Source organism: Urocitellus parryii, chromosome 14 (assembly GCF_045843805.1).
Source record: "Urocitellus parryii isolate mUroPar1 chromosome 14, mUroPar1.hap1, whole genome shotgun sequence".
Taxonomy (NCBI): Eukaryota; Metazoa; Chordata; class Mammalia; order Rodentia; family Sciuridae; genus Urocitellus; species Urocitellus parryii.
In genome coordinates, this window is record NC_135544.1 from 65,390,886 (window position 1) to 65,404,397 (window position 13,512).

At 50.1% G+C, this 13,512-nt stretch overlaps 2 protein-coding genes across 3 annotated transcripts in view; one reads left to right on the plus strand and one right to left on the minus strand.

The window, feature by feature from the left end:
* The window catches only part of Mcph1 (microcephalin 1), a 191,138-nt gene that overhangs the window by 71,928 nt on the left and 105,698 nt on the right, over positions 1 to 13,512 (minus strand). The gene's annotated exons all lie outside the window — the stretch shown is intronic.
* The window catches only part of Angpt2 (angiopoietin 2), a 51,150-nt gene that overhangs the window by 16,959 nt on the left and 20,679 nt on the right, over positions 1 to 13,512 (plus strand). The window contains exons 2-3 of the mRNA XM_026380548.2: positions 9,334 to 9,489; positions 12,604 to 12,725. Of these exons, the coding sequence (XP_026236333.2) occupies positions 9,334 to 9,489; positions 12,604 to 12,725 (278 nt within the window). The remainder of the gene's footprint in view (positions 1 to 9,333; positions 9,490 to 12,603; positions 12,726 to 13,512) is intronic.

A 13,512-nucleotide genomic window follows, 5' to 3' on the forward strand; every position in this document is an offset into this window, starting at 1 on the left:
GAAGCTCAGAGATTTGCCCATAGTCATAATCACCATTTGCAGTTCCCAGTTGAGTCTCCCTCTCAGTGGAATCAAATCATAACTGTCTACAGACGCAGTGCAAGTGGCTTTCAGAAGAGTTCTGCTGGACCCTGAGCCACAGACAGAAGAAGAACACGCTGAAGAGTTTTCTACAGACTGCCAAAGTGAACCGTGGTTCCAGCTGAACTACCACAATTACATGGCACAGCCCATATGTTAATACGCAGTAAGACACTTCCTATCTTGGTTCAGGTCAAGAAATGAAGAGAAGTTGTTGTAGGAGGAAAGGGCCACTCCAGTCTATGTGTGGCCACATAGCTGGGGTGCTGAATAGCATTTTGCTTTTGCTGCATGGCTTCTCATTTAAAAACAAAACAAAACAAAAACCCTGCTGATTGGATTTATGATTAGCTTGTTAAAGCGTTTACAAATATATTACAACTTTAAAGAGCAATGTGCAAAACGGGGCCTTGTTAAACAAGTAATACGTGTTTCTAACGTGAGTCATAAAATGATGGTCATTGAGCACAGGCAGACGTATGGCTCTGAAAAGGACGTGCACATGTGGGGACTGAGCTTACGCAGACAAATATGAGACTGTGAGAACACTTGTAGCTGCAAACAGTGGGAGACTGGGCCCCCAACCAGAGCCTGAAGGGGGGACGGTCGGTCTCCTCCAATAGAAGGAGGACAGCAGGAGTGGTTTTCTCTCCCAGATGGTTCACTCTGGCATCAAGTCCAGCTACAGTAAAATCACTGAAGAAGCCTCCGCTGCAGCCTTATGAACATGACAATGAAAACAAAAAGAACACTTTCCATCTAAAGCGCCCTGTACGGAGCTGCAGTGGTCTCGCTCAGGTCTGGGTGGCTTTCCCCAGCATCTGGAGTTGAAAGGTCAGGGCAGTCGGCACAGCCCCCTCCACACGCCACCTGTGTCAGGTCTGCTATTGCTGGGGGACCCACATTTGTACCTTGGGATCTGTGAAGGCATGTGCTCTGTGGAGCTTGCCTGTGAATTAACCCTGAGTCTTTAGGGCAGTTTCCTGGGTCATCCCCAAATTCCCTCCATAGAATTCTTTCTGCCTTTTTTTGTGCTAGCAGGAAGAGGAGATGGAGCAGAAGGGCTCGGCAGGGGTCTGTCCAGAGGCAGCAGCACCCAGCAGGGCACACAGGGCCAGTTCTGAGATTCCTCAAGCATGCATGCCCCAGGCATCCCCAGCCCGCCCCCACCTTTAACTAGAAACAACAGAAGCTTCCTGCCTCTGGACCCAGGACAGCAAACTGGTCTGCTTTGAAAGCGTCTTCTAGACAGAAATCATTTGAATTTCCCTGGCCTCTTCCCATTTCTGGACAGTCTTTATGACCATGTAAATCCAGTTTATGCTAAAAGTAAAGGAAACAGCTCCGAGATGATGACACTCCCGGGACACAGGGCTGCCTGGGCTGTAGCAGATCCACACCAGGCAGAGGACAGCAGGAGGGGAAGGCGGAGAGCCCCTGCTGTCTGAATGCTGGTCTCAGGAGTGAGAAAGGCACACTTCTTAAAGGCACAAACAGGTGTTTCAGTGCCGGGAGAGGCGGCTCTCTGCTACCAGGCTCTGAGTCCCAGGCCCCAGTGTCATGGGTTCAGTGGGAGAAGACTGGCTTCTGAAGCCTCCTGGCCCCACACAGCTCTGCTGCCCCACAGAGAAGGGCAGAGACCTCACATCTCGCCATGGGCACGTCCCGCCACAGGTACCTGGTTTCAGAGGTTCAGTTTAGCATGGAAGGTAAGGGGTCTGCTCACTTTATTTTACTTTCAGTGTGTTTAACTTCAGAAAAGAAAGAGCACTTGATTTTATAGAAGAAATCAGTAATGCAGTAGCCGGACTCAACCTTCTCATTCCCAGAGCAGAATTCCAGCTGCTTCCATCCCTGCATTTAAAGAGACAGAACACATTTCCCTCCACCTCTGCAGGAAACAGGACCAGTCTCCTGGGCTGGCAGTCCACCAGTGGCAGAGTCTCTCACCTGCCACGGAGGCCCTGGCACTTCTCCTGAGTGCTCTCACCGCTGCAGCCTCCCCAGCTCCGGCTCTGACTCCTGCCACGCTTCTCCTGTCTGCCAGGAGTACTGCCACTTCCAGAACCCTGGCTCTGCCACCGCTCTCTTCTCCCCCACGGCCACTGCCGCGAGCTGCGGAGTGGGTGGATACGCAAGGACACCAGCATGGACCACCCAGCTCCCACCACAGTCTGCCAGACGGTGGGGGTGAAGTTCTAAGTGTTCGGATCCTCAGTTCTGCCTTATACAAGGCCAAGAGTACCACCCTGCCATCTCAGGGGACACCTCTGGAGACCACTCTGAGCCTTCTGGGCCATTCCCAGAGACAGGCCCTGCCGTGGGCTTCACCCGGGGCCTTCCTGTGGGACTTCCCACAGATCCCCGGCCGGGACTCCGACACCATGCTGCCGTGGGACGCCAGCTGGAAACTCCTCAGCACATCCCCAAAGCTTGGGGGTGGAGGGTCAATGCCCACAGGGCCACCCTTGCCCAGCGAGGGGCGGGAGCATTCTCTTCATATCCCAAGTCCACAGTTCCAAGACACAGTTCCCAGGGTCTCCCAGAAGTCTTGAGGGACTTCTCACCAGCTGCCGCAGTGGTGGCCGATGGAGGCCACGTGTTTGAACTGTCCACCCCTCCTCCCTCGCCTGTCCTCCACGCTGCTCTCTGGGACCACTTCCTAAATAAACTTCCTGCATGCCTGCCTTGGTCTCAGGCTCTGCTCCTGGGGAAGCCCAGGCAAAGAATGTGAGAATCCACTGAGATTAAAAGTGTGTGCGTCTCTCACACACACACATAGACATTTCTTTATTTCACTGCTCTTGTAGCCTGCTCTGGGTTGAATTGCTGTGCACGTGTATACGTGACTGTACACCGCCTGCTACCTTTCATTTCTTCACTGACCTATTGGTGTCAGTACAAATGCCAGGTATGTGTAAGCTGCCAGGAGCTGGAGCTCTGCTAGATATAATATACAGCACATATTAATATACACGTACATGCACACACATGCTCCAAGAGCCCTCTAAGATGCCTGTGTGTGAAATCACCATCTTGTGCCACATGAAACGTGGAACACATTTCCCGAGGCCACTACACCAGGCTCCCCAGACCTACACACTGACAATGGCTGTCATGAAAAGAGCCATTGTGTCAGGAGGAAGTGACTGCTGGGCTCTGAGGGGAACAGCACACTTCCTTCTTAGGTTTTGGAGTGGCGATAAGGGAACCCACCAGGGGCTGAGGTGTGGGCTCTGCAGCACTCGGCCACAGTGCGGGACCAGGCCAGGAGCGACTTGATGGACCACAGCACACAGCACTGAAAATCACTGTCCCTGTCTCAGGGGGAGGGGACCCTGCCACTACTACGGCTACAACTCCAGCGCACCTTCCTGTTCGCAGTGGGCTCCAACAGAAGGAGTCCCCTGTACTAATGAAAGCAGGGAAGGGCTGGTGTCCAGACCTGGAGTCAGCCGGCAGAAAGTGTGGACCCTCAGCAGTAGGGCAGGCAGGCCCTCCTGTCCCTGGTTTCTACACTCCCCGCCCTGCATGGTGAGGGGCGCCGCCGGGTCACCACAGGGCTGCCGGTGACAGCACTTCCCCAAGTTGTGTGATGCCAGCCCGGCTCAGCACAAACTGCCCAGCTCAGGGGCACCGAGCGTGACCGCCAACCTGTGGCGGGGCAGGCAGCCGTCCAGGCCCTGGGAGTGTGCTGGAGGCCCCAGGCTTGCCCCCACACAGCCTCGCGGCCACTTGTCTTCCATCTCAGCATCTCTCTCAAGCTCTGCCGAGCACACTGCTGAGGCGGCAGAATCCCTAGCCTTACAACAGGAAGCCCCAGGACACCCCGTAAGGAGGGGAGCCAACAGGACACCCCATGAGGAGGGAGGCAAGCCCAGGGCTGCCAGTTCTGTTTGGAGACCTCAAATGATGCTTCAGAGATCCCTCGTGACAGAGAACCAAGAACATTAGGTCAAAAGCCTTCCAAACAGAATATTCCTGGATCGAATAACCTTGTGCTTGGAGTTTCACGCTAATCGTGAGGGCCAGCGCTCTGCCTGTTGTCACTGGGGCCTACTTATGTGTAGGATGAACACTGAACTGCGGTGTTGGGAGACGGAAAACAAAGTGGAACACACACAAAAGGTTTCTGGCATCAATGTGCGACACCAACGTAGTCAGCTTCTGTGATGAGGGAGAGACGGGGGCGCTGGAGCCTGGGCGGGCAAGGACCGGAGGCAGGGGGGCTGCTGTGGTTTGGTTATGGTCCGAGAGCGTCCCTTGAGGGTTTAGGTGACAAAACTGCCTACAGTGTGGTGATCTGGGGAAGCGGTAGGACCTCGAAGAGGCAGAGAGATCACTGGGGGCGAGTCCTGGGAAGGGGTTGGACCCTGGGTAGTTCTCCTGAGGGCTGTTCTGAAGGGCAAGGCTGGCACCCCCCCAGGCGCTCCGGCTTCCCGTCTCATGGGCGTTTCCCACAGTGCCAGCCTCCATGATGCAGCCCAGCCAGAGGGCCTCCCCAGGGCTGGCACCAGGCTGTGTGGGCTTTCAGCCTCCAAAATTGTGAGCTACATGCAACTCTTCTTTACACAGTACCCAGCCTCAGGAGTTTTGTTACGGCAATGAGAAGACTGATGAGGCGGCTGAGGAGGCCACGGGACGTCCATCCAAAGGGTTGTGTGTTTCCCAGAGAGAGAATCCGCAGGCGTGGGTAGAGGACAATGTGAACCTCAGGTGTGCATTTGGCTTTTTGACTCTGAAGTTGGTAGGACGGCGGCGAGAGGATTCAGACAAGAAGTTGGGAGGGAAGAAGGGCTCAGAGGCAGAGAAGCACCCCTGGGCGGGTGTGGGAACAGGGCCCGTCTCACTTGCAGACCGAGATGCTGCAGGGAAAGGTCTCCAAGGAAACTTGGAGCTCTTGGTTTTCTAGGAAACCAAGTCCCTGAGATGGACAAAACCGAGCCAAAGGGTCAAGGACACTCAGCTTCATTAGACGGAGATGGCCTCTCAGGCAGCATCTGAAGCTGCGGAGGGGCCCACATCAGAATCTCCTGCTGGGGACCCTTTGCTTCTCCTGAGACAACTGCAAGACAACGTTTGCTTTGGTATAAAAGACATGGATGACGACTGTCGTGAGACGGAAGGTTACAGAGTAACATGCTTCTCCATGGGCCCCAGTTTGCCTGGCAAACGCACTGCTTTTTCCCTGTCAAATTTGATCATTCACCTATTAGGGGAATAATAATAAAATCCAGAACATGCTTTACCTCAGGTTATATTAGAACATTTATGTCATAGTATTTTCTCCTGGTTGCCTGGGCTTTGCTGTGACGTCAAGTTTGACAGATTGTGGAGCATGGCTCCTTAGCAAACCAGATGCTCAGCTACAATCTGGGCAGCTACAGTACAATGATAGATCCAGCCTCCGAATGTTGAGTTTGGGAAACTCATCTGCACCCTGAAAAGAGGCTCCTGACCATACTTCTCTTTTGTGGTGCTGGGGATGGGGCCCAGGGCTTGGTGTGTGCCAGGCAAGCGCTCCCCCACTAAGCTTCACCCCAGACCCTGGCTCCACACTTTCCCGAGGGCTCGAGCCATTCAGAAGGGGCCACAGTCAGAGCCCGCTGCCCTCTCACACTGGCATAGGGGTCCTGGTGCCCACGAAGCCCGACACTGTGCAGCTGTCTCTGGACAGGAAGGTGATGCCAGACATTTTTTAATACCTGTGTGGGAAGCCACATGTGAAATCAGGAAGGACCATGGCCCCTCCCACGGGAGGCTCGAGTGTCTTGGAACCACTTCTGATAAGAGCAGCTAACTGTGGACGACAGGACGGGAAGCATCTGCCAGGGAGAAAGGACCGGCGCCCGGCCCTCACCTTCCCCTGTGCTGAGGCCCCCTCATGCTGTGATGGCATCACGCTGGGCAGTGTCTCTACTCCTGGCTGCTGTCACACAGTGAAAACAGAGATGCTGAGCACACAGACACCGCAGGGCAGCAGTAAACTACAAGAGAACCCATTGTAGAAGCTGAGGCAGGGACGTTTCAAGGTGTGTCTTTGAATGAGGATCAGGCATATGGGCTTTCCTTCTCCATCTGGGACACTGTGACACACAGAGAAGCCATGTGAAATAGGAGCGTTTCCAGGTGAGCATCTCCCATGTGTCAGCGTGATCATCCCTCTCCTTCCTCTCTCAAAGCATCAGTACTGGATTCTGGAGAGAAAACAGGGTTCTTTTGCCACGATGCTCCCAGGAGATAAAGCAGCATTGGTGGTTTTCATTCTAGGCTCTCCTGTTGGTAAGAACTGCCCTTATCTGAGTGGTGGGTGTTCCGCCTGCTGCTCATGGCACTGGTACTTGGAATAGAAAGTACCTTCAAGCCAATTTTGGGACCCAGCCCTCTGGCTGATGAAAGGTGGGTGGGTGTGCAGCAGCCTCGAGTTGGACACGTTGCTCACAGCACAGCAGCTCTCAGCCAGCCTCCAGGGTGCACAGGAGACCCATGCAGCACCAGTGGACCCTGCCCTGCTGCTGGGGCCAGGGCTGTGAGCTTTCCTCAAGGACAATGCATTCTTCCTGTTCTTTCCACATCAACGCACAACGTCTACCACCGGATGTTCCTGCCAAAGGCTTCAATTAGTTACCAACTGGATCAATGTCCTAGAGCACTTTAAATGTCATGATTTAAATGACATGTCTTCAAAAACAGTATGCACGGTATGCAGATGTGACACAGATGGCATCAGAGTGTCACACAAACATGGGACGAACACAGGAGCTGTGATTTGCCCCAGAGTCAGACACACAACCACACCACCGTCATCCTGAGGAGCCGACCAGTGGTAGTTTAAAAAACATATTGTCATTCTGTTGATTTCAAGTATATGCAAAGTTAGGACAGTAAAGTTAAGAAATTTTCTTTCTAAAAATTAGGCATGTACATCTTTTAAAAGTTCTTGATTCTAATTTTAATTTGGAACTTGACTTCAAATTTTCAAATTATAAACAATCCTCTCGTTTCTCAGGTTATAACCACATTTGACCCAGTAGCTCAAATAATGGGAGGCAGGTATTAAAAGGTACATTTTCCTCTCCAGTTATATGATTCAGAATGACAAAGAACACAGCGATTTAGCTTTTAAACACTGAAATAAACAAAGACAAAACTGTTCTTTGTACCAGTTTGTAAAGTATTACTTCTGGGTATAGATTTAAACTAAACTACAGCTTGAGTACATCTTGGTAGCTCTGAACGTCCCAGAATAAACTTTCTAAATATTACCTCCGTTGGGTGGTGGGAGTAACCATAACCAAGACACAGCTTTACCGTAACCTCCAAAGTGCCACCACTCCCACACGAGGAGGGGGTGACAAACTGCTACCTATGAGTCATTTCAATCATAAAGGTCCCATTTATTAACTTGTAAAGCAGAGGAAGGTAGGACGAACTGAGATCCTGGACACACAGGCTGAGCTGGCCCAGGAGGGAGGGGGCTGGACCGTCAAGGAAAAGCACCTCATTTTCTCTTTTGGAGTCACATGGAGAGGAAAGGCTCTAACTCCATGATTCTATAAACCACCAGAGCTCTACTAAGCGTCCTGTGACCTCCAATAGCCAAGCAGAGGATCACCAGGATGACAGCTCACTGCTGGGACCCCTGGTGGGGGCAGCCAGGAGGCAGTCCAGACAGAGGCCCAGCACCCGACCAAGGATCCTCAGACCACACTGCAGCCACCGTGGGACAAAGGAGGCCAGGAGCCCCGGAGACTGAACCCTTCTTACACCTATTTCTCAGGTTCTAAAGTCAACGTACAGAATTAGTGATCCATTAACATTTGAGAAGAAACCATGTTTGATGACTGTCTATGCATGGCATCTCTGAGGAGACTCTTAAGTCTTAAAGAAATGCACTACATAGAGGTAGTTTCAAGGTCAACTTTCAAATTCAGTTTTTAAATTTTTTTTGTTTGCTATACTATGTGAAAAAGAAATAAAAAATATAATTTTTGAGCTAGGCGTGGTGGTGCATGCCTGTAATTCCAGGAACTCGGGGGGCTGAGGATAGAGGATCACAGGTTCAAAGCCAGCCTCAGCAACTTAAAATGCTAAGTAACTATTGAGACCCTGTCTGAAAATAAAAATAAAAAGGGCTGGGGATGTGGCTCAGCGGTTAAGTGCCCCTGGGTCCAATCCCTGGCACACCTCTCCAGCCCCAAAATATGTGTGTGTGTGTGTGTGTGTGTGTGTGTGTGTGTGTGTGTCTTCTGACCTCATGAATTGATAGTAACAACCAATAGAATAGCACCTTCCACCATTAGATTATTAAAAAGAAAAAAAGCACTTGAAGTTATGAATGCACAGTGACTTTAAAAACATAGCTTAATTATTTAAAACACTTCCCTGGCTCCAAGCCCACATGCTCCTCCCACACACCAAGTGCCGTATTTATATTTAATTATCCAATTTTATTGCCACAGATAAAGATATGTACATGAGAGTGAAATTAGCTTCTTCATTATCTTTGTGTTTAAGCTAATGCTAAGATTAGTTGCTGTCTTCATCCTTTTTGTGTTACCATAACAAAATACCTGAGGCTTTGTGTAAGTTAAAAAGAAAAGGGGGTTTTTTGGCTCAGTTCTAGAGATAGGAAAGTCCCAGAGCACAGTGCCGGCACCTGCTGGACTCTGGTTGCAACATGGCAAAGAAGTAGATGTGTGCAAGGGACTGAGGGACAACTTTCTCTCCAGAAACTAGTTCAGTCCCAAGTGACCTAACCCACACCTGTGAGAGGGGCACTGATCCTCATGAACTAAGCAGAAAGCAGGAGGGCACCACAGACCCGGAGCTGAGTGGGGTTCTGTGGCTCTGGGAGCTTCAAAGGGGCCCTTCCCTCACACTGTGGCGAGGGTCTCCTGAGGCCAAACTTTACTTCCTCTTAAGAGGCAGAGCTGCAGCCTGGCAGCACCGCCGCTAAGCCCAGGATCCTTCCTGCTGCCTGCACCTCATCCCACCAGTGGGTGTGGCTGACCTCGCTGGGCCTGCTGGGCTCTGGCCTCTAGGGTGTAGGGACAGTGGGTGCTTGTCATGCTCCCAGGTTGCCAGTTGCTGAGTCAAAGGACAGTCACTAGTGGCAGGACACAGAGGCCGACTGGCAGTGAGCCGCAGGTCTTCAGATGGACACTGGAAGGAGGAAAGGATGACAGGTACTCAGGGAGGGGTTTCTGGTCAGGTGACTCACGAGCACCCTCCCGCTCGGGTTCCCCCCAGCTCGAGAACTACATCCAGGACAACATGAGGAAGGAAATGGTGGAGATGCAGCAGAGCGCGGTGCAGAACCAGACGGCCGTGATGATCGAGATCGGCACGAACCTCCTGAACCAGACAGCAGAGCAGACGAGGAAACTGACGGACGTGGAGGCCCAGGTAAGGACCAGGTCAGCTGCCAGGGTCAGCCTCCATGGAATGCGGGGACAGGCGCTCGATGGCGGGAGAAAAGGGTTTGTAAGGAATCAAGAAAGGTCGAGAACTCATCCCTGAGTGCTTTCCTTCTGAGTCCTGAGGGCAGACGATGCTCGTCTGGTAAGGACTTCCAAGTCCCCTTCCCACTGCGCACACCTGATCTCCACAAGGTCAACGGTCCTTTGCCTCACTGGTCTTCTCTGGATGCTACATAGCACTTTTCATTTCCAAGCCCTAAACTTTTCATGCATTTTAGAAATGAAAAGCACAGAGGCAGGGAGCCACAAAATCTTAACTCCAGGTTAAGATAAAATCTAAATTTCGAATACATGTTTACACAATTTGTGGAATTGATTTATAGGGAAAGAAACAAATGCAACAGTGAGAGTGGACGCTGTGGCAGGGACAGGCATCACCCTGAGCCGAGAGCCCAGTCCATCGTGGTCCAGTTCCACCAGGACAGGACGCATCCATCGGGGCGGGGCACTGACACTTTCTTCGGGTCTCGGTGGTTTTAACTGTCAGAAGAAGGGCTGGGCCAGACAAATCATTGCCGACTTCTCTTCTAGCTTTAGGAGTCTATGAGCTAATGGCTTAACAGCAGAAATGAATAAGGAATATGAAAATATTAAATACAGCAAAACATTAAATTATCAAGCCAGTTAAAAAAACAAAATCTCTGAAGTCATGCTAACAATATACAACCTGGGACCCAAAAGAACAGGTCGGGGGTGTGGGGGAGGCGCTGTTGGCCGCAAGGATGGAGCGGCCCCAGGCTTGCCTCAGCTGGTCTGCCCTTGGACCCAAAGCCAGGCTCCTTCATGGGCTCACCAGGTCGGTCCCTGCCCACTCTGAGCTGGAAGCAAGGCTCCAGAAAACCATGTGTGTGGGGGGGGGGGTAGGGTGGGGGGGAGGTGGGGGGGGCGTTTGAGCTGCACGCGATTCCTGCGACACATCAACCCTACTTGCCAAAGCCCAGAGAAGGGGTCACACCAGTGGGGGATGGGAAGGGAGTCAGAGGCTTCCTGTGCCCACACGAGGCTCCAACGGCGCTGGCGCCTTCCCTGACGGCTGTTGGGCGAGGTGGAGGACACGGTGGGAGAGTGAAGAACAGGAGGTTCTTAGGACAGAGTAACCAATTATTTGATTACCAAGACTTTCAATAAAATCAGAATGTTTCAAGAAAAATATGAACAAATTTTTATAGGGTACACCATAGAGTACTAAAATTTAATCCTAGTTGTTAGTAAGAGCTAAAATTGAAAAGAAATAATTTAGAAGTAAATTCCCCACATGCCCATAGTCAGTCAGTAGAATAAGCCAGTGGTTATTAAGTGACGTTCCCTACCTTTGGATAGTAAAACCAGTGGGCCATCAAGCTCATCCCAAAATAAAGAGTCCTATAAATATCATTTTTATGTTTTTAGATAATAGTAATAAAAAAGTGTTAAGGCAGAGAACAACCATGTAAACTTTGGCCACATCCTGTGTACGTCAGATTTAATGTGCTTCAGGGTCACATGATTTCTTTAAAAAGCCTGTTGTGAAATTAGATATCATATGATCCAGGGTAACAGGAAAATAGGAAAATGAGTGGGAAGAAAACAGCCTATAAAGTCCAACCAAAGATATGAACGTGGCTGAGCAAGAGTCTACCCATGTCCCCAGTCCCCTCAAAGCCACTGCCGAGGGGTCATGACTGCACGAAGCAGGCATAAACTCCAACGTGAAAGCTTCTGGTCCACGCGAGATCGTCTACCCTGACACAATGAGACTACCGGGTTGGGCACTGAGTGGTGGCTGGAGTTTTGAGATCTTAAAGAGGACAATGGCCAGGCCTGACTAGCTCACAGGGTCACTTGCAGACAGAGGCCTGGAGGCTGCCTTAAGGAAACAGGGCTGTGAGACACAGCAGTCATCCCAGGCCAGCAGGACCCACAGACCATCCCCCTCTGCCTCTCTAAATGCGCTCATCTAATAATTCCCATTAATTAAGCAGGAGACCCAATTCCCTTCATGGAAGATCTGAGCCCAAGAACCTGCAGGCCAGGTCTGTACCCTAGGTGTCCACCTCAGCACCCAGGCCTGGGTGTGGCCGAGGCCTTGCTCCCTTCTGGGGGAGTGTGCAGACCTCCCACCAGCTGGGGCGGAGGGCTGGACCAACCCCGAGACCTGCACAGCGTGCAGGCCAGCGCTTTGGCACACCACAAAGACACCCAGCAAACAGTGATTCTTTCAAGGACGCCAATTCCTTGGCCGCGATCCCGACTCACATTTACACGTGATATCACATCCTGAATCACCGTGACACGGAGGATGTGAGTAATCAATTCTTCCTGCTGCAAGGCAGCCAAACACCAAGGAATCCATCCTTCAGGCTCCTGGGGCAGAATGGGACAGCGAGACTGCACACGCCACAGACCAGAAGCCACAGAGCAAGACGGGTCCTCTCAATGTGGACCATTAGAATAGGAAAGAGAAAACAGCCAAGGCTGAACCCGTGGCCCTGTCCGGGAAATGCCAGGCTCCGTGTCTATTTACTGAGCATCCCTGCGTCCACTGACCACCAGATAAATACCACAACGGTGCTTGTTTGGGCCAGCGGAATTACTTTTTATTTATCCACAATTTTTAATCTTTGAAATCTGAGCATTGGATGCTCCTACTAATCTCACAGTGTAACATGATAAAATAGAGAACTATAGAAAAATATTATAATTTCATACAAACATCAATATTCATAACTATTAACTACTTTCAAAATAAAAAACATGGAGAAAAAAGGCTTAACCTACATGGATGGGCTGGGGATATAGCTCAGCTTGCCTTGCATGCACAAGGCCCTGGGCTCAGTCCCGACCACCCCCACCAAAAAAAAAAAAAAAAAAAAAACCCACAAAAACCACACATGGAAGTAATCCAAGACACCTCGCTTTTTCTGAACATGAAAAATAGGTCAAAATAAGGAAGTTGGGCTGATAAACAATGTGTTTATTTTCTGATTATATGGATAATTAGAAGGTAAGAAATTAAACTGATTAAAAGTGATAAATAGGAATTTCATTCTGTTACATTTAGGTTTTAAACCAGACAACAAGGCTTGAACTTCAGCTTCTGGAACATTCCCTTTCTACAAACAAATTGGAAAAACAGATTTTGGACCAGACCAGTGAAATAAACAAACTGCAGGACAAGAACAGGTAACCACCAGTATAAAAACATCGTACATTCTGAAGACACAGGGCCTACCTCGCTGACTGTCAATTGCTGGTGTAGTTCTCACAATGATGGATTTCTCCGTGTCCAGCACACACACGGAAGAGACAGTGTGCAGGGAAAGGCAGGGGAGGGTCCAGGAACATGCTGCACTGACACAGAAGTCCTCCCCTGTCCCTGATCCTGGTCTCCACTTTCTGCTGTCACTGTGGCCCTCCAAGCTGCCTCAATAGCACGCATGCTTGTCAGTGAAAACTGCGGTGTGTGACGCTGGCCGAGGCTTTAATGGTGGCTTCACCATGCTCATTTGCCTTTGTGGACTTTGTGTCTTCTATACAAAATAATTTACAGTAGGAAGGTTTCTTATATTGTCATTCATTCATCATGCATTATTTCCTCTTAAAACCATGGTCAAGTAAAAACAAAAGTTGGTGCTAAAATTACTGAATTAATACTTAAATTTAGAAAAAAGTCCCAGGATAAGAAGTATGGTAACACAAACTTCAGGTGGTGAGTGGGGATCGTTTTCCTAGGTTGATACTAGATGGGGACATGTGAAGGTAAGTTTGCATACATATTTGGTGTGCTGTGTCCTTGGTTTTAATTAAGGCATGGAAAATAGTCACAATAATTTATCTTTTCTATTTCTCAACCTAAGTGATTCTTTAGTCTTAGTCAGAAATGGTGATAAATGTTGTATATACTCATTATTTACTGTGAATCAAAAACGAAACTGCAATTTTTTTTTCTGTTCTCTGGGGACCAAATTTA